Below are 21,243 nucleotides of genomic sequence, written 5' to 3' on the forward strand. Positions count from 1 at the left end.
GTGCTGGTATCTGGCTGCTTGTGTGCCCTGGCTGGCTGTTCAGCCTCTGCCCCCACACTGGCAGAAAAATTTGGTCGTTCTCACAGAGGTTGTGGAGCATGCAGCAGGCCACCACCATGAAGGGGATGTTGCACTCGCTGAGGTCCAAGTGGGTAAGGAGGCTCCAGAACCTCTCCTTTAAGTGACCAAATACACACACTGCCACCATGTGGCACCTTCTCAGCCTGGCATTGAAGTACTCCTTGGTGTGGTCCAGGCTGCTCATATAGAGCTTCATGATCCAGGGGAGCAAGGGATAGGCTGCATTGCCCAGGAGGATGGACATGTCCAACTCTGATGGTGCAGTCGGGGAGAAAAATGCCGATGTGCATCCTTCAGAAGAGGCAGCAGTTCTAGAAGATGCAGGCGTTGTGCGCCTTTCCCGACCATCCGATGTTGATGTTGGTGAAGTGTCCCTTGTGATCCACAGAAGCACCATGGAGCTTGCAGCACCCTGGAGAAGTACCCCTTCCTGTTTATGTAGTCTGAGGTGTGGGAAGGGAGGAAGGATGGAGATGTGAGTGCCATCTATGCCCCCCCTTGCAGTTAGGGAAACCTATAGTGGCAACTGTCAATGATGATGTCTACGTTCCCCAGGGTGATGACCCTCTGTAGCAGCACATGGTTGATGGCCTTGGCTACCTGCAGGAACATGGCCCTGACTGAGGATTTCCTCATGCCAAACTGGTTCCCGACAGAGTGGAAGCAGTCTGGCATGGTGGCATGGAGAGCTTCCAAAGTGCGATGGGGATGTCCTTCTCCACTCGCAGAGCTCCAGGAAGGTGGCCTTCCGCATGCAGAAGTTCTGCAGCTGCTGCTGGTCATCCCATCACTGCAGGATGAGGCGGGGTCCCAGCAGTCCAAATTGTCCTCTCGCCACCAGAAGCAGCATTCCATGATGTCCAAGAGATTGAGGGGCATTTGCAGCAGCAGGAGTGCCAGGACCTGGGTGATCAGGGCCTGCAGTCTGGACTAGTCCTCATTCTGCTGGAGCAGCACGCAGGCTCCAGCCCCATGCTTTGAGTGCTTCAAGGACAACCAGAGCACACTGCGTCCATATTGTGACCCACAAGGAGGAGAGGCGTGTGAGATGCAGCCATAAAGAAAGCACGTGTCGCAGCTTGCCTGATCAAGCAGCCAGAGGAAATCTCCGCCCTACTGATGCCTTCCCCAGACTGCTTCTGGGGGCTCTAATTCTGAGGCAGGCTTCAATCTGTGTGGACATGCTATTTTGAAATAATTCTGACTAATTTTGATGCTTCCCTGTAGTGGGTATATGCTATTTTGATTTTGTTAAAGCCAGAGTTATGTCGATTTTACTTATTTTGAAATAATTTCCTAGTGTAGACATGCCCTCACCAAGAATCCTTTTTTCTGTTATTCTTGTTTCTTTTAATAATCCTTATCAGAATATGTTGGTTCAAATAAAAAATTCAAAACATTTTGTTTAAAAAAATGTTCAAATAAAACAGTGAAACATTTTTTAAAAAACCATTTGATTTGGCTGAAATCATTAACTGAATTTGACCAAGCAACTGCATTTTTTTGGCAAATAAAACTGTTTGTCTGGAAAAATTTGCCTAGCTCTGTCAAAAGCCTACATGAAATCAGGAGAGTTCCACCAGTCTTCACATTTCATAATGAAAGTTTTGCACTACCCTAGCAATGGCTTTTCTAAAGGTTTCATTCATAACAATTCTTACTTCACAAGATTATTTGAGATGGACAGCATTATCAGGATGAGCTACATCATGCCTCCAGGCCTGTCCACTATTATCTTGATCTTAAAGAAATGAGAAAACATCACCTGTTTGTTGTCTCCAGTTTGCTCACTTCAATTAAATTTTGAAGCCATGTACTTCAATCCTGTATTGCTTGATAAAGAGAATGCTATTCTAAGGCTACGTCTACACTGCTAAATTTGCAGCAGTGTTTTTTCAAACTCTGAGACTGGCTTCTCTGGGAAGGCTTTGATACATTCCATAGGAGGCACATGTACAGCCCAAAGAAAATTAAAAAGTAAATGGTTCTAATCATTTTGGGTGCATCTACACTGAACTGTTATTTAGAGATAACTAGCATTATTTCAAAATAATAATGTGAGTGTCTACACAGCCATTCTGTTACTTTGAAATAATTTCAAAATAACGGATGGTTATTCTGAAATCTGTAAACTTCATTCTATAATGAATAACACCTATTCCAAAATAACAATTTCAAAATAAGGCATGTGTAGACACTCCACCGCTGCTATTTTGAAATAGAATCAGAACCATAGAGATGGAAAAGACCTCAGAAGGTCATCAAGTCTAGGCAGGACCAATCCCAACTAAATCAACCCAGCCAGGGCTTTGTCAAGCCAAGACTTAAACACCTCTAGGGATGGAGACACCACTACTTCCCTAGGTAACCCATTCCAGTGCTTCACCACTCTCTTAGTGAAATAGTTTTTCCTAATATCCAACCTGGACCTCTTCCACCACAACTTGAGACCATTGCTCCTTGTTCTGCCATCTGTCACTACTGAGAACAGCCTCTCTCCATCCTCTTTGGAACCTCCCTTCAGGAAGTTGAAGGCTGCTATCAAATCCCCCCTCACTCTTCGCTTCTGCAGACTAAACAGACCCAACTCCCTCAGCCTCTCCTCATAGGTCATATGCTCCAGCCCCCTAATCATTTTGGTTGCCCTCTGCTGGACCCTCTCCAATGTGTCTACATCCGTTTTGTAGTGGGGGGTCCAGAACTGGACACAATACTCCAGATGTGGCCTCACCAAAGCCAAATAAAGGGGAATAATGACATCTCTGGACCTGCTGGCAATGCTCCTCTTAATGCAACCTAATATGCCATTAGTCTCCTTGGCTACAAGGGCACACTGTTGACTCATATATCCAGCTTCTCATCCACTCTAACCCCCAGGTGCTTTTCTGCAGAACTACTACTTAGCTGGTTGGTCCCCAGCCTGTAACAATGGTTGGGATTCTTCCGTCCTTGTTGAACCTCATCAGATTTCTTGTGGCCCAATCCTCCAATTTGTCTAAGTCACTCTGGAACCTATCTACCTCTCACCCTAGCTTAGTGTCATTTGCAAACTTGCTGAGGGTGCAATCCATCCCCACATCCAAGTAAGTAATAAAGATATTGAACAAAACTGGTCTTAGAACCGAACCTTGGGGCACTCCGCTAGAAACCGACCACCATCCTGACATCGAGCCATTGATCACTACCCGCTGGGCTCGGCCTTCTAGCCAGCTTTCTATCCATCTTACCGTCCATTTATCCAATCCACATTCCCTTAACTTGCTGGCAAGAATATTGTGGGAGACCATATCAAAAGCCTTGCTAAAGTCAAGATATGTAACATCCACTGACTTTCCCATGTCCACAGAGCCAGTTACCTCATCATAGATGCTAATCAGATTGGTCTTGTGAATCCATGCTGACTATTCCTAATCACTTTCCTGTCTTCCAAATGCCTCAAAATAGATTCCTTAATGATCCCTTCCATGATTTTTCCAGAAACCAAGGTAAGACTGACCGGCCTATAGTTCCCTGGATCATCCTTCTTCCCTTTTTTGAAGATGGGTGCCACATTTGCCTTTTTCCAGTCATCCGGGATCTCTCCCGATCACCACGATTTTTCAAAGATAATGGCCAAAGGCTCCTCAATGACATTTGCCAACTCCCTCAGTACCCTTGGATGCATTAAGTCCGGACCCATGGATTTGTGCATGTTTAGCTTTTCTAAATAATTCCTAGCCTGTTCTTTACCCACCAAGGGCTGTCTATCTTCATTCCATCTTGTGTCACTTAGTGTATTAGTCCGGGAGCCGACCTTGTCCGTGAATACAGAGGCAAAGAAAGCATTGAGTACTTCAGCTTTCCCTACATCATCTGTCACTAGGAAATAGCCCCTCACCAGGGCCATTCTAAGTTATTCCTCCCTAGTACCTCCTGGGGATCCAAATCGAGATAGCACGTCTATATTAGGGAAACCTGCCTCGGTCTAATTTTGAGGCTTCCCTGCAATGTAGACATGCTATTTTGAAATAAGCTATTCTGGAATAGCTTATTTCAAAATAGCCAAGTAGTGTAGATGTACCCTTTTACTTTGCACTAGAAATAAACAGAACCAACTATCATATTCAGGATGCTAGTTGAATTATAAGTGGACATGACATAGCAGGAATGAAAAATCAAAAAATACATCTGTAAAATGTGCAACCAAAATTAATAATATTTTCATTAAAGTGAAAATATTCCTGCCACTCTTCTTTAAGAACTGGATTTTTATCATAGTGAACAATACACACAGAGTCAGATCCTCATATGTGCCTAAAGAGCACTGAGTACAATTGAGGAAGGAGCAGTATGCACCCCTTGTTTCTAAAGTTGACTCTGTGCTGGTGCAATGCCCCAGTATATCTTGGAACAGTTATAGACACAAAACTAGTTAATCCACGCTGCTTTTTATAATATACAGTTAAATTAAATCAGCTGCCTGAGTAGTATATGACAAACTTGTTCAGCAAAAGTATTAGTTCCACATATATATTTCCACATGAAACTGCTTTTATCATATTGATTCAGATGAGATCTAAAGCTAATCAAAGACTGAAAAATTTTATGGTATTGTTATACTGTGCTCTATATGGGAGAAGAGTTAATGAGCAAGAATATCTATGCAATACTGTCCTCTAATCATAAAAGCACACTGCTTGATTTTGGAAAAAAATTGTGCATTTAAATATTTCACAGAATCCAGAAACCAGTTGATGTCTCTCTGCATTTAGCATCTCCCGCTAATTCTACAGCCATTCATCAAGAGACACCAAACGTGCCGTCTACTGTGTCTCAGCCTGTTTATCAGGTACTGGTGACAATATTTTGTATAATCTATTTAAGCAAAATCTGTCTCTCAAATATGTTTCTTATGTAGCTTAATGTTTACATATGATATGCCTGTCTGATAAACTTGTATCTCTGAATATCATGATGATACATGCTTGCATGCACACATAAGTCTCATAACTGCTAGCTAACCATATCACACGTGGCTGAGAGAATATAGCCTCTTGATCTCAAAGCATAGGCAGAGCCCAAGCCCAAATGCCTACACAGCTTTTTAAGCTCCGTAGCACAAGCCAGAGTTTGGAGTCCTAGGCTTTGAGATTGGCTGCAAGGGTTTTAAGCAGTCTAGCCATACCCTGAAACAAAAGACAGAACTATGTAGCACTTTAAAGACTAACAAGATGGTTTATTAGGTGATGAGCTTTCATGGGCCAGACCCACTTCTTCAGATCCATATGTGGAAGAAAATCGGCACAACCATATATACCAAAGTGATACAACCAAAAAAATGAACATATGTCCATACTCTGAGTCAGGCTGCGTCTAGACTGACATGATTTTGCACAAATACTGTACTTTTAACAGAAAAGTTTTTCCTTTAAAACTATTTGCGCAAGAGAGCATCTATACTGGCATGTGCCTTTGCACAAAAGATTTGCTTTTGCACAAAAGCATCAGTGCCAGTGTAGATGCTCTCTTGCACAAGAAATTAACTTGGCTGTCTACACTGGCCCTCTTGTGCAAGAATACTTGCACAAGAGGGCTTATTCCTGAGCGGGAGTGTCGGAGTGTTTGCGCAAGAACCACTGATTTTGTACAGTACAAAGTCAGTGTTCTTGCGCAAATACTCGCAGCCAGTATAGACAGGCAGCAAGATTTTGCGCAAAAGCAGCTGCACCCTGCACCCTAGCCAGATGCACTCTCAGTGAGCAAAAGGAGCAGTTTTGCCATCTCATCCAGTAGAGGGAACCCATGTACACTAGCAGGTCAGAAATTCCATGTAGTAATAGTTATGTAGGGCAGTTCATTAGTGTCTTCACATTGCAGACTGATTTGTTCACATTCAGTGGTAGTGACAGACATATATAATGTAGCCTAACACAGTTTTCTTTTTTCCTGATAGGACTCATTGAAATTAATTTTAATTCAGGGAAACTTCCATGATTTGTGTTAAAATGATCTCTATAATGTGTTTAATATTCCTGTTTAGAGGTTTTTGGTTGATCTTAGCTTATAATTCTCCATTCTGAAGGAAAGCAGAATATTTGCTTTTAAGAGTAAACTATTTTCCTCTGTAAAGGAAACCACTAGCCATATTGTTTAATTGAAAAGTTGTGAGCAGATATGACTACATTCTTGATGAATAATCTCCTTAAATTGTTATGTTTAAGACTGTTTGCTAACTCTTTGCCAAGAGTGTAAATGAGTTATTTGACCTGACTTTGCTGTGCAGAGGGTTAGTGATATATTGTAATGTACCTATGTAATATTTCATAGCTTTTCTAAATACACTGGCAAAATGCCATTTGTTCAAGAACTCCTCCTAAATGGAAAGAGTTAGGACCACCACATTTGGGATGCAGCTTCTGGTTATCATAACTTAAAGCAAGGTAAGGGTTTGGTTGTGCCAGGAAAATGGGATGTGACTGGAATAGGATTGCTTCTCATAAAACCATGCAGAAAAGAAACAGAATCACCAGGCAGGTGAAAGGGGCTAGCTAGGGACACACTCCCATGCCTCCCATGACCCAGGCACCCTTTAGTGAGATAAAAGAGATGAACCTCCCTCCTGCAATTCCTATGGGGACATTGTTGGTGATTCCCCTTCATCAGGGAACAAGGAGAAAGTTTGCTGCAATCCTCACTCTGGGTGGGGAGCGGAGGAGGGCAGATGAACCTGGACCTGCACCCCTCCCGTGCTGTGCCCTCTGGAGCTGCAGCAGCCCTGGAGAGGTGCTTCTTACCTAGTCCCAAGTTGCTGCAGTGAGAGAGGACTGGGTTAGTCCTCTCTCCCGGGGGCAGCTTGCAAACTGAACTCCTCATCCCCAGCCCCACCCCAGAGCAATGTTTCAAATGAAACACAAATTTTCCATTTTATTATCCAAAAAACGAGTTAAGGACCCGAGCAATGACTGAAAAATCTTCTAATTAGGCTATAATTAAATTAACCTGTTTAAAGTTTAAAGTTATTCTGGATGTACACCACTGTAACTGAGACCTGAATTCCTTCCAGGAAGTAGTAGCAATAGAACAAGTTAAAGATCAGCATTTAAATGGACATCTTAGGCACATTAGGAAGGAGAAAATGAATAACAGCAAAAGATTTAAACACCGTGTTATGTACCAGTCCTCCTTTGTTAAACTCTGTACACCTTCATAATCTTCTCCATTTTCTCCACAGATGAGGCATACTCTCAAAGTTCTGTCTGTCAGTTCTGACTGATAAGGGAACAGGTCTTTCATTCTGTGACACTATGAAGTACAGAGAAGAGGTTGTTAGGGTATTCAAACTAGTTTTTACTCACCATCTTTTCCAGGAAAACAATTTCTTACAGTTATTTTTCCTGTGGACTTCATGCACTTAATCATCAAATAGAATACAAGAAGTGGAGGAGACCTTGAAAGGTCTTCAAGTATAGTCTCCTGCACTCATCGCAGGACCACCTAGATCGGGATGGAGAATCTAAGGCCCAGGGCCAGATGCTGTCCCTGGTTTACCTGGATCCAGCACCTGGGACTCAGGGCTCCTTCCCACCCAGCACTGGGGAGCCAATGCTGTCACTCCAGCCTCCACTGCCTTCCACTTGATTGATTTTTCTGTGGGTCAGCATCCCCTGACCAAAAAAGGTTCTCCACCCCAATTGAGGTCGTCCGTGACAGATATTTATCTAACCTGCTCTTAAATATCTCCAATGATGAAGAATCCACAATCTCCGTAAACAATTTATTCCAGTTCTTAACCAATCTGACAGAAAGGTTTCCCAAATGTCCAACCTAAGCCTCCCATGCTGCAATTTAAGTCCACTGCTTCTTGCCCTATCATCAGTTTAATGAGAATAATGTTTTTCCCTCCTACTTGTAACACCCTTTTAGGTACTTGAAAGCTGCTGTTATGTCACCTCTCAATCTTCTATTTCTGACTAAACACTGGCTACATCTAAACTGGCATGATTTTCTGCAAATGCTTTTAACGGAAAAGTTTTTCCATTAAAAGCATTTGCGGAAAAGAGCATCTAGATTGGCAATCTAGACGCGGTTTTGCGTAAGAAAGCCCTGATAGCCATTTTCACAATTGGGGCTTTTTTGTGCAAAACAATACCACGTTGTCTACACTGGCTCTCTTGCGCAAAAGAATTTGTGCAAGAGGGCTTTTGCCCGAACGGGAGCAGCATAGCATTTCCGCAAGAACACTGACAATCTTACATGAGATCGTCAGTGTTCTTGCAGAAATTCAAGCAGCCAGTATAGACAGCTAGCAAGTTTTTCCGCAAAAACAGCTGCTTTTGCAGAAAAACTTGCCAGTCTAGACACAGCCACCCAGTTTTTTCAATCTTCCCTCATAAGTCATGTTTTCTATAATAATAATAAATTAATTCATTCTGACACTCTCCCATTTGTCCACATTTTTCCTGGACACAATACTCTAGTTGAGGCCTAATCACAGGAGAGTAGACCAGAGAAATACTTCTCATGTCTTGCTTACAACACTCCTATTAATACAAAATGCAAAATGATGTTTGAAGGTTTTTGTTTTGCAACAGTGTTACTCTATAGGGTATATCTACACTATAGCACTAATTTGAACTAAGTTCAAATTAATTAATTCAAACTAAGCTAATTCGAATTAGTGCATCTAAACCTAAAAACTAATTTGAATTAGCATTTTGCTAATTTGAACTAGCATGTCCATATTGGGTGGACCATGAACCGAACTTAAGGCTGGCTGGAATCAGTGCCGGCAGGGCATCAGGTTAGGACTTAGTGTGGAGCTGCTGCCTCAGGCTAGCTGAGGGCTGTGCTTAAAGGGACCCAACCCTCACCCCGGACAGACAGGTCTCAGGGTTCCCCGCTTGCTTGTTTAACTCGATGAGGAACAGCAAAGCAGTCCTGTCTTGGAGTGCCCTGAGTGCCCGCACTTGGCACATCACAGCACTTGACCATCAGCCTGGCTGCACTTGCCGCAGGCTTCCATCCGGGGGGAGGGCCTAATAGGGGGCTGTCATGATCCAGGAGGCCCTGCAGGAGAGCTTCCACCCCAAGGAGCCTGCAGAGCCACCCCAGTCGTCCCCATCGGGGGCTCATGCCCCATTCCGCCCTCATCTCCTTCCACTCAGCCCTCCCTAGCCCCTCTTTCTAATGTAAAAAATAAAGGACACCTATGTTCAAAAATAGAAACTCTTTATTTAACAAAACAGGGGGGATTAACCTGTGTGGAGACTGGGATAAGGAGGTAGGTGAGGGGAAGAGAGAGGGTAGGAGAGGGGAGGTGGAAATCTGGGAGGAGGGAGCTGGAAGGGGGAAGCCAGGGAAGAAGGAGGAGGGGAAGTATCAAACTATGGTACACCATATCTTCAGTACAGTGTACAGATGTGGTCTCCTCACTTCAAAAAAGATATTTTGGCCTTAGAAAGGGTTCAAAAAAGGGCAACTACAATTAAGGGTTTGGAACAGGTCTGGTAAACCTCATCCTACAAGGAATAACGGGGCTGCCGACAAAGGGCTTTGATGTCGGCAGGGGAACGTCCAAACTAGCGCGCTGAGCAGACAAACAGCTGATCAGCTGTTTGTCGCCTCAGCGCGGCAGCCATGTAAATTTAAATGAAGCCGCGATCATTTAAATCGCGGCTTCATTTGCCTTTGCCTATGTGTCTAATCTACATGCTTCTGACGACAGGCATGTAGTCTAGACACAGCCTAAGTTGCTAAAGTCTGTCTTCTTGACTTCCATTGCCTTTACTTTGCTGTTCTCCCTTTTACCATTCCTGACCACTTTCACGCAATCTGCCTTTCACTTCCATATTCTCACCTAGTTCCTCCCTATTTGTTAAAATAAAATCTAGAACAGCTCCCCTGTAGAAGCTTTCTCCGCTTTCTAAAATAAAAAATTGTCTCCATTACATTCGCTCATCAACTTTTTTCGCTCATCACATTTTCAGAAGGGATCCTTTCATTTTGAACTTTGAAACCTGCTTTAAATGCAAATTGTGTAGTAAGGTATGCACATGTCCAGTCTGCACACACAAATGCAGAAACTGTACTTCCACGGTTGCACACAATTTACGTCAGCAAATCTGAAAATGTGACTCTATGGGTGCATCTACACAGCAGGGCTTAACTAAAAATAAGCTATGCAAATTGAACTGTGTCAGTTGCATAGCTTATTTTGAAATATCTTATTTCGAAATTCAGAGCATCTACACAGCACTTATTTCAAAATAGAGCACTCTTCCTCTGACTTCCCTCACTCCTTGTACAATTAAGGTTACAGGAGTCCGAGTAAGGAGTCCTTCAGTTTGACAATATTTCAAAATTATGTCAACATAACTGCCTGCTATGTAGATTATTTTGAAATAACGTTGCTGTGTAGACATACCCTTAATGTTATCAAAATAAAATTAGCTTTGCTTTCTGTAAGTCATTTTCACCTCAAAGGTCCATCATAGTTACTAGCATGTCTCACTTACAAAAATGGAAAGTTTTATAAATCTACATAAGGAGAAGTAGCAAGTCACTGTAAAACAATTTGCCCATCTTTTGCCAGATTTATAAAAGTATTTGCCCTGCACTACCACCTGCCCTTAGCGTGAGGCTGTCTTGTCAGATCCTTAATTCCACCACTCTCTGGCAATACTTCTACCTGTACAGATTAGCAGTAGGGCACACATTAACCCCTAGGTTCTTAAAGCCTCACTCAGGACTGTTCAGCCCTTTATCCACTGAACACTCGCAAAACTTACAGATTCTCTATTCCCAAAGGAGTAGTAAACATCAGCTTACCAGATGTGACTCAAGATCACCACTCTGCTTAACACATCTCATTTACAATCTGTGTGTAGTGAAAACAAGGTTACATTTATCAAAGAACAAAGATTCAAAATGTAATAAGTAAAAATACTGGAAACAAGTGTTACATAGAAAACAAAATCATAACATACTCTCTAGAGCCTAAACTCAACTCATAAGACATCCCTTAATCCCACATAGTGTGGCTTACCCCAATCCTTTCCCCAGTGTTTTCAACCAGGATGGTTGAGATCTACTTTTCATAAGATCAAGCATAATGTCAGCTTCTCTTCCCAGACTGAAGGATGGCCAGTGTTCCTCCATACCTTCAGTTATATCCCTAAAAGTTCATTGTCTTTACTCATAAAAGAAAACAACCCTGCGGAATTTTTTTTCTTCAGCACTCACAATCTATTCATTAGCATTTGAATTGATATGCATATAGACTTCCATTGTAAAATACACACTACACACAATGGTCAGCCAGGGAGCTCTCCCATCTCCTGCCTGCAGAGATCTGACTCATTGCAAGTTACCTCTGTGTAACCTGGCTTTAATTACAAGATCTTATGAACATAATTTTTAGTGTGTGTATATATATATATATATATATATAATTCATTACACATTAACTGCACATATATTTCACAGTAAGTATGACGACAAATGATTTCTGTAGAATCTTGACATGACCACATTTTGTGAACCCAGGGGATACCAGTAACCCTATGTAACTGCCACCTGGCGGATTTGAACCTGGGACCTCTGAAGCCAAGTATAGGAGCCTCCAACCTCTGAGCTAAAAGTGAGTGGGCTCTCAGCCCATGCTGTAGAGGTCTCTTAATCTTAACTGTTGCTGTGGTCTAGGTACCATTTGAATTGTTCAGGAACCACACTAGGGCTATGTCTACACTCGTGGTTTCTTGCGTGAGTAATATGCAAGTGAGGCTAAAATCCTCTTGCGCAATGCCGTTATACCTATTACTTTTCAGGAAGAACAGCATTGCGCAAGAAACAACCTCTTGCACAAGAAGGGGCAGTGTAGATGCTCCTTCTTGCACAAGAGCCTCTTCTGAAAAACATGGTGGCTCATTAGATATGCAAATGAGGCTCAGCAATATTCCACGCGTAGCCTCATTTGCACATTACTCATGCAAGAAGTCGTGAGTGTAGACATAGCCTAGGTGTGTGGATTACACCTACATACTGCTGTGCCATCTCTGTCAGGGTGCATCTACACTGCAAGGCTTAATTAAAAATAAGTTATGCAAATTGAGCTTCATGAATTGCGTATCTTATTTCAAAATAGGTTATTGCAAAATAGGGAGCATTACACAGCACTTACTTCAAAATAGAGCACTCTTCCTCTGACTTCCCTTACTCCTCGTACAATGAGGGCTACAGGAGTTGGAGTAAGAAGTCCTCCAGTTTGACAGTATTTTGACACTATTTCAAAATAACTGCCTGCTGTGTAGACGCAGACTAAGTTATTTTAGAACAGCACTAGCTGTTTCAAAATAGCGTTGCAGTGTAGATGTACCCTCAGTGGCCATCAATGGATCTTGTGAGTTCTGACTGTACTACCCTAGTGAACCTGATATACTTATCAACCCTCCATCTTTGACTATGTTTGAAATTTGAAAGCCTCTTTTTTCTAGTGAAACTAAAATTTAATTACATTGATTTTTTGGCTGTTTCTGCTCCTCCAGAAAGGAACTGTATATCAAGCCCTGGTTAGCAAGTTATGTAACAGAGTAAAAATTTTTTGCCAGCAGCAGGATACTTCCATTTTGATAACATTCACCCAGCTGAGTAAGGTGAGTGGAAAAGTATTCCACCTCTGTACATTTGTTTGCTTTGCTAGGTGATTGTCACACACATGTCATTTAAGAAGAAGCTACCTCTTGGGAAGCCTCCATGGATTAGCATTACTGCAGTACCCATAGAAGATAGAATTCCTGTAATGAAGAATTCAGTCCTCTTTTCTAGACTTAGCATTGTAAAACAGCTCTTTTGAAAGGATTTAATGCTATACAAACAATAGCATATCCAGGAGAATCACTACAGCTATCAGTCTTGGATTACTACAACTATCAGTCTTTCAGAGCAGTTTCTGTTCTCCTGGTTAAGTATCCTAGTCCTGATATTCAAACCCACTGTTTCACATACCTCATGTCAGGTAATGCCATGAAGGAACTCATGACTGTAAGGACAGGCTTTAACGAAAATTCCATACAGAAATGCTACAACTGTAGCTGTCTTCTAGTCATATGCACACAGATTAGTTTCCTTATTCATCCTCCAAACTCTTCCCTTCTGCAACTTGTGCTCTCCCTTGCAAGTTTTATGCAGTTTGTTACATCCATTAAGGCCTGGTCCATACTACAGTAGGAGGTCAAATTAAGATCACAATTCCAGCTATGTGAGTTACATAGCTGGAGCTTACAAATCTTAAATTGCGTTTTCATGACGTTCACACAGTGTGAGGCCGACGGGAGCAAACACTTCTGTCAGCTTCCCTTACTCCTCACAAAAGGAGGAGTACTAGATGCTGGCTGGAACTGCACTCAGCATTCGATTTACAGGACTATATTAGACCCACTAAATCAAATGCCAAAAGATCGATCTCTGGAGTGTCGATCAACCTTATAGATGTGGCCTCAATCTACTTTGTGACATTCCAGTAACACAAAGCACACTTCATGTAAAGCACATCAACAAAAACCTGGTCACACAATTCAGCCTGCCAAGGATTTCCTTTGCATGCTGCTATAACCTGTGTAGCCACCTCCCTTTGTAGTACAATTTTAATGAAGAAAACCAAATATTTTTTTACATTTCTTCAGTACAGAATTCCTTAATGATTTTTCATTTTATAGTACATTGACAAGAAATTCAGGCAAACACTTTCCAAATTTGTCTTGTTCTTCGCTTAGTTTAAGCAATAAAAGAACCTGTATATTTATTTTAGAAAATATGGAGGCTTTCTGCCTAACATAGTCCTTCAGCAAGGTGGACTGTAGATCACACCTTGATCAAGCAATGATTTATTTAATTTTGCTTCTTCTTAATGACTGTTAGGGTGCATACTCCCCACCGTGCCTCTGTTACCCACCAACTGTCTTCATCTAGCCCATCTCAGGGCAAGCTGCAGTCTACACGGGCCATTCGTCACCAGCACTGGGTATATCTCTGCTGCCCTGCTTACCTGAGCTGCGTTGCTACCACCCTCCAAGCCCCAGGCCTAGCCCCAGGCCCTACAGCCAGGGAGCCCCTTCCTGGCCGCCCCCATACTGTTCACCCGCCTAGGAGCCTCCTGCTTCCTCCCCAGCCAGCTCTTCACTGCTCGCTCTCGCTCGCTCGCTCTCTCTCTCTCCTGAAGGCAACTGTTCTTCTTTATATAGCCCCCAGCTGGGCTCTCATTAGCCCTAACGGCCTCAGCTGAGTCTTTGCTTTCAGCCCCTGCTCAGGGCCTGAGTTTTGCCCTTAAAGGGCCAGTGCAGGGCAGGCGCCCTGTCACACAGACACAAGAACATGGGTTGTTCAATATGTAAAACTAAAGTCTTCAAATTTAGTAAGAGTGTTTTACAGATTTAGGAAGAAAACTCGTGGGAGATATATTTTCACATTTGTAAAGGAAAGTTTAGATTGGAGAATCAAGGATACCCTATGAAAGTCAATGGTAAAACTCATTGACTTAAATGGGGATAGGATTTCACTTAAGATTTTCTTGTGGAGATATTATCTTTCACCCTATAAACCTCCTTATCCAATATGAAGATTAATTTGTTTAAAAATACTTTTAAAAATGAACAGCCAGTAGTTTTAGAAGAATTTTTTTGTTTATGTTGTAAAACGCTGCATGTTGCAATGCTAAATCAAATAATCAAATCTGCCATTCAATTCATTGTCTATTTTACTTTTTTTAAATTTAGAAGTTTAGTCTGCTAAGATACAGTTGTCCCAGTTACTGAATGACTAATTTCATTATGGACTTTCTCAGCCAGTCAGAAGCATTACTGTTTTGCCTAGTCCTTTTTTCTAAAATGTTTTCCACAATAAGTAATACCTATTCAGTTCCACCAGCAGTAATGAAGGTGGGAGCATTAACTCTGGGCTATACCAGCTCCCCGTATTTTTACCTCTATTAAGAAGACTTGCTGCGAGCAGGGCTAAACTGTGCAGTGCTTAAAAGCTCAGAATCTTTCTTTAACACTCCCACTATTGCTACTAGTGGTACAACTTCAGATGTGTTTTACACATGTCTTCTATTGCTAGAATCAATATAGGGTTGGTGGTCACAGGGTAGGGTATGTGGAATAAGCCTTTTCTTAAAAAGCCACATGAGTAGATAGTAACAAGAGGGGGAATTCCGTGAGGTGGGGGAAGGCAGCCATTTGTCGTGGTAAATTATGTGAGGAGTTATGTGAGGTGTGTGCTGAGGCTGCCATTTGTTGTGGTAAAAGGACAAAGTTCTGTGGCTAATCAGAGCAGAGTGATGTACGGTACCAGTCAAGCAAAGACTGATATGACTGCAAGGACATTTCAGTACAGTAACAACTTGAGGATAATCCCTAGTAACTTGATAATAACTATCCTGAACTAAATAAATTCCTCAGAATATCTTAGACAAGGATACAATTATAAACATACAAACAGAAAACACTTTCAAGTTAACATTTAAATACACTGGTAATGAGTCTTTTCACTTTTCAACTGAAGTGTGAAATATATTTCTCCTGTGTACCTGCACTGCATAATACCTATTGTATATCTAAACTTTATGAATGCATATCTATTAATTTACAGAGTCAGAGTCCCACTAATTATTTGCAAGGATTGGATGGAAAACCTTTAATAGCTGCTCCTGTGTTTACAAAGGTAACTTGTTTGGATTACACATTTGAAAATGAAACAGGTCAACTAATTTTTTATGCATATGTTACTTAAAAATTTGTTTCTTAGTGTTCCTTTATAGCAAAAAGAAATCTACAGCATTATTGTCTATCAGATTTTTTTTAAATGTCACTAAGTCATAAGACTCAATTTTACTTTCACAATCATTAAACAATGTATTGATCTTTTTATATTTTAGACGCTACAGGATATTTCAGCTTCTGAGGGTCAGCTGGTTGTCTTTGAGTGCAGGGTGAAAGGAGCTCCTTCTCCAAAGGTTGAATGGTACAGAGAAGGGACATTAATACAAGATTCTCCAGATTTTAGAATATTACAAAAAAGTATGTTTCCTGCATGGAAATGTTTTGTCTGCCATATTATAGACATTTTAACAAAAATGTTGGCATATTTGCTCTTGGAATGTTTTTTATGGTGCATAGGTCTGTATTAAACTATATGCTGACAGACCAGAGTCCCCTGCAGCAGTAGTAGTGTTGCATTAGCTCAAGATACACGTAAGTTCCACTCCTCTAGGATCTCTCAAGTATTGCCACAAAAAGTGGGCTGTGCTTCATGGGAGGATTTAGCAAAGGGGATGTACTCAGAGTATCTCTTCAGTAAATGCTATTGATGTTAAAAATTGGTGTCCTGTTGCAGAACAGAAAAGCAAAGATATGCTCTCACATGAGGTGACGCTTGCTCTCTTTTCCACCATCAGGAGTTAATCAACTTCATAATGCATTAAATAGAGTCTTTGCTTCCAGTGGACCCAGTTCTGAAGTTCTGATTTAGAATTTAGTTGTCAGAATTCACATTGATTTACTGTGGGGTTTACTGAGGAAGGACTGGGAAAGGATTCCAATCTAATCTGTCCTACATATTCAAATTGATTTTCTGAGTAATGGACAGAGTACAGACAACTGCTAGCATTCTGTATACTGATTTCTGCTACATATAAAAGGCCAGATTATGGCTTTCCTTGTGTGACTGCATTTTAGAGTGGGGCCATGACTGCTCACGAGTTCTATTTAGTTGGATTTGATATCTTGATCTTCCTTTCCTTATATAATTTATTTTGAGTTCTGTTTCACTGTCTTCTGCTTTCCCTCTACTGCCCCTTTGCCTGTTTCTTGATTGTCTATTTTCTGTCTGTATTTGGGTCTCTTACTCCTTTTCTGCACAGTCCCATCAGATGAAACGTGCTTAATCTTTTATTTAATGTTATTCTCTAGTATATTGATGTTTATAAAATGCCCGCTAGCTTTTTGCATATGCAGTTAGCTTCATTCACACACAAACTATGCACATTTGTGGTAGGTAATCAGTAACATTTCAGGGCAATGTATACATATGGGGCTCGTCTACATTGGCCCCTTTTCCGGAAGGGGCATGGTAATTTTTGAAATCGCAATAGGGAAATGCGCGGGGGATTTAAATATCCCCTGCGGCATTTAAATAAAAATGTCCGCCGCTTTTTTCCGGCTTTTAGAAAAGCCGGAAAAGAGCGTCTACACTGGCCCCGATCCTCCGGAAAAAGCGCCCTTTTCCGGAGGATCTTATTCCTACTTTGAAGGAGGAATAAGATCCTCCGGAAAAGGGCGCTTTTTCCGGAGGATCGGGGCCAGTGTAGACGCTCTTTTCCGGCTTTTCTAAAAGCCGGAAAAAAGCGGCGGACATTTTTATTTAAATGCCGCGGGGGATATTTAAATCCCCCGCGCATTTCCCTATTGCGATTTCAAAAATTACCATGCCCCTTTCGGAAAAGGGGCCAGTGTAGACATACCCATGGATTTACACATTCTTTTTTTTTAATGTAGATAATCCTTTTTTTGCTTTTTCCAAAGAGTTAATCGAAACATTACTCTATTGACTAGCCCAGAGCAGGAGGGTGCACTTAATGGATACACTATTCCCTTGACTAAAAAATTTCAGATTTTTTCTTGGCACTGTGATAGAAATTTATATTTAAAGGAAAATTACTGTGAGTGGAGAACAGCAACATTAATTCATAGAGGGTCATTTGTGAGAAAAATAAAGCATGTTCGTAAAATTAATGATATATTCTATCCAATAATTCTCTTGCTATTGTTTTTCCCCTGTAGAACCTCGGTCTATGGCTGAGCCAGGTAAATATAATCTAATTTTTGTTCATGGTAATATAAGCATGAGGATTTAATTAGATAAAATAAAAAGAATCAATTAAAACAAATAAGGTTGATGATGATTTTTATTCATGATTGTAGGTTTTTTCTGGTGCAAATTTCTGTATTTAAACTCAAAAAGTGAATTTCACATTCGCTTTTCTTTTATCCATTGTAGCTGTTACCCAAATATTTATTGTACAATGTTCTGTAAATGTTAAAGTACAGAAGCTCTGCAAAAGAGAAAACTCACTAAAGAGAGTGACTTCTTTCATTTTAGAAGAAAACAATGAGATCTCCACTCTGTTCTGATCTGATTCAACCTGGGACCCAAGTATTCTTTCTCACAGGCTAAACATGAATGGAATAGTCTCTATTAAGGTCCTCTATTTTCTTGTGGTCAGAAGTATATCAGATGATTTGATAATAGACTATTTTTATCCAGTTCACCAGTCAAGGAGCATTGCCTCAGATATTTAGCCATGTCAGCTATTCCTTCTGATTTCCCACCTCCAACAAATGAAATCCGAGAGTTCCACATCAGACGTTTCACCCCCGACAGGGAATTCTATCAGTGGCTGGATTTGCCAATCTGGTTGATCATAGGCTACTGTTCACAGTTTAATAAATAAATAAATGAACAAAACCCAGAAGATTTGGAATTTGTGATTACTTCCCCATAAGGAAGTCCCTGATCTAATGATACTTGAATTATTAAAGAATAAAGTGCACATCTGAAAATATAGCGTTCCCTGCCACTGAGAAAATAGCAGTAAATTATTGAATCACTATTTTTAACAGTCACTTTTATAAATAAAAGTTAAATTTTGTTTCCCCTCAGCCCCTTGCAGAGAGGCTTTTTGTTTTTGTTTTTTAATGTCTCTAACATAACCCTGTGGATTCCTACATTTTCTTCTGTTCCACAATAGCTTTCACTTCAGCCCAGGAATGATTAGATGGAACTTCCTCCAGAATCCACCAATGCCATCATTAATCAGCTAGTGGTATCACTGCTGAGTAATGTGAAGTGGTTGTTAGCAGGTAATAGTTGGGTGCAGTTACTTTGGACTCATCACCACTGTTCTTTTGAAAAGTATCTGGACTGGGACATTTCAGTTTGGAAAAGAAATGACTAATGGGGGATATGATAGAAATCTATAAAATCATGATGGGTGGAGAAAGTAGATAAGGAAATATTATTTACTACTTCTCATAACAAAAGAATTAGGGGTTCCCACATGAAATTAGTAGGCATCAGGTTTATCAGCTTGCTGCAGCTGCCAGGACATGTCAGACACTTGGTCAGCCAAATCACAGGTTGATTTTCAAGCCAGGTTGCCAAAGTGGTATTCATAATTTGGTGCCTACAATGAGTCCCCGTGGTACAGAAAGAGTGATTTTCTGACATAGAATTTTGGGCACTGTTAATCCATATGCAAAATTGTGCCTGTAAATTTGAAAGTCAGGCCCTACGTGTAGGTGCGCGTGTGTTTGTTTTTTTCACCTCATGGGACGATCCTGCCTAAAATGTTTCCAGCTAACTATGCCCATTTCCCCACCTATTTAGGGCCTTACGTGACTTTTCTAGTGCATTTTGGAAGGATTCGTCCCATTATGTTTGAGTAAATTCCATGTTAAGCTCCTCAGTGAAGGGGATCTTTTATTTTATTTTGGCCTTGTATATAGCAGGGATATTTTAGAAAATGTTCCCAACAGTGCTAACACCTGTTCAAACAATATTAGACTTCTAGTATAGATAGGATACCAATTGCTGCAGACGTGCCAGTGGCAGCTGGTGGCCAGCTCATACTAGGGCTGCCAACATTGTTAACACTGGTGAAGCTGAACGAGTCTTAGCAATAACTGGAAATCTGTAGAGACTGTCCTAGTGTAGGCAAGCCCTTAATGTGTTTGGTTAGCATTTGGAGTGGGTTCTAAAACACTAATATTTCTGTTGATGAATTTCAGAGGAGATCTGCACTTTGGTAATTGCGGAGGTATTTTCAGAAGATTCTGGGAGTTTCACGTGTACTGCAAGCAATAAATATGGGACCGTCTCTAGCATCGCTTGTCTAACTGTTAAAGGTAAGAGAATTTTTAGTAACTTTCGTGTAAGTACATATAAATGGATCAGGCTGTCATAGGGTATGTCTACACTACAGTGCTATTTCAAATTAACTTAATTCGAAATAGTTAATTCGAATTAAGCTAATTCGAAAAAACGCATCTACACACAAAAACTATTTTGAAATAACATTTTGCTATTTCGAAATAGCACATCCACACTGAGTGGACCCTGAACCGAAGTTAAGGCTGGCCAGAACCAGTGCCGGCAGGGCATCAGATTAGGACTTAGTGTGTGGTGCTGCTGCCTGAGGCTGACTGAACTCCATGCTTAAAGGGACCATATCCCCACCCCAGACAGACAGTTCTCAGAGTTCCCCGCTTGCTTGTCTACCTCAATGAGGGACATCAAAGCAGTCCTGTCTTGGAGTGCCCTGAGTGCCCAAACTTGGGACACCACAGCATTCGGCCACATGAAGCCAGAGCTGCCCCTGGGCACGCCGGTGGGTCTCGTTGGGTCGTTGCCATCAGCCCGGCTGCATTTGCTGCAGGCTGCCATCCAGGGGGTCCATCAGGGGGCTGTCAGGATCCAGGAGGCCTTGCGGGAGAGCGTCCACCCCGAGGAGCCCTCAGAGCTTCCCCGGTCCTCCCCACCGGGGGCTCGTGCCCCATTCCTCCCTCACGTCCTTCCACTTACCCCTTCCTATCCTCCCTTCCTGATGTCAAATAAAAGACACGTATGTTCAAAAATAGAAACTGGGTTTATTGAACAAAACTGGGGGGAGGGGGAATGAACCTCTGGGGAGACTGGGAAAAGGAGGTGGGAGAGGGGAAGAGAGAGGGGGGAAGAGGGGAGGGGGAAACCTGGGAGGAGGGAGCTGGAAGGGGGAAGCAAGGGGAAGAAGGGGGAGGGGAAGCTCAGGGCTTAGGGTTGGGGGTCTCGCCAGACCAACCTGACTTTCATGCTAACCTGCTCCTGGGTTCGCATGTGGCCTTTGGTAGCCAGGCTGGCAGCTATCCTGCCATAGACAGCCGCGTTCCTCTGTCTAGTGCAGAGATCATGGACATTGGGAGCATCCCTCCCAAACCTGAATGAGGTCCATGATCTCCACCCTGGACCAGGAAGGCATCCACCTTCTCCAGTCCCTGTCAGGCTCCTGGGAGCTGGCAGACTGCTCCTGGGGAGCGGTGGAGGGCTGGCTGCCAGTGGCTTGCTGGCTCATGTTTTGGGGCCACTGGGTCAGGGACC

At 41.9% G+C, this 21,243-nt stretch overlaps 1 protein-coding gene across 6 annotated transcripts in view; it reads left to right on the forward strand.

Annotated features, from left to right (window-relative positions):
• The window catches only part of MYPN (myopalladin), a 164,393-nt gene that overhangs the window by 81,449 nt on the left and 61,701 nt on the right, over window positions 1-21,243 (forward strand). For all 6 annotated transcript variants that reach the window (XM_014574681.4, XM_006125268.5, XM_014574680.4 and 3 more), the window contains exons 5-9: window positions 4,798-4,909; window positions 15,703-15,774; window positions 15,989-16,130; window positions 17,892-17,915; window positions 19,899-20,015. In XM_014574681.4, coding sequence (XP_014430167.3) covers window positions 4,798-4,909; window positions 15,703-15,774; window positions 15,989-16,130; window positions 17,892-17,915; window positions 19,899-20,015 — 467 coding nt within the window. The remainder of the gene's footprint in view (window positions 1-4,797; window positions 4,910-15,702; window positions 15,775-15,988; window positions 16,131-17,891; window positions 17,916-19,898; window positions 20,016-21,243) is intronic.

This window comes from Pelodiscus sinensis, chromosome 8 (assembly GCF_052426305.1).
Source record: "Pelodiscus sinensis isolate ZL-2025 chromosome 8, ASM5242630v1, whole genome shotgun sequence".
Taxonomy (NCBI): domain Eukaryota; kingdom Metazoa; phylum Chordata; order Testudines; family Trionychidae; genus Pelodiscus; species Pelodiscus sinensis.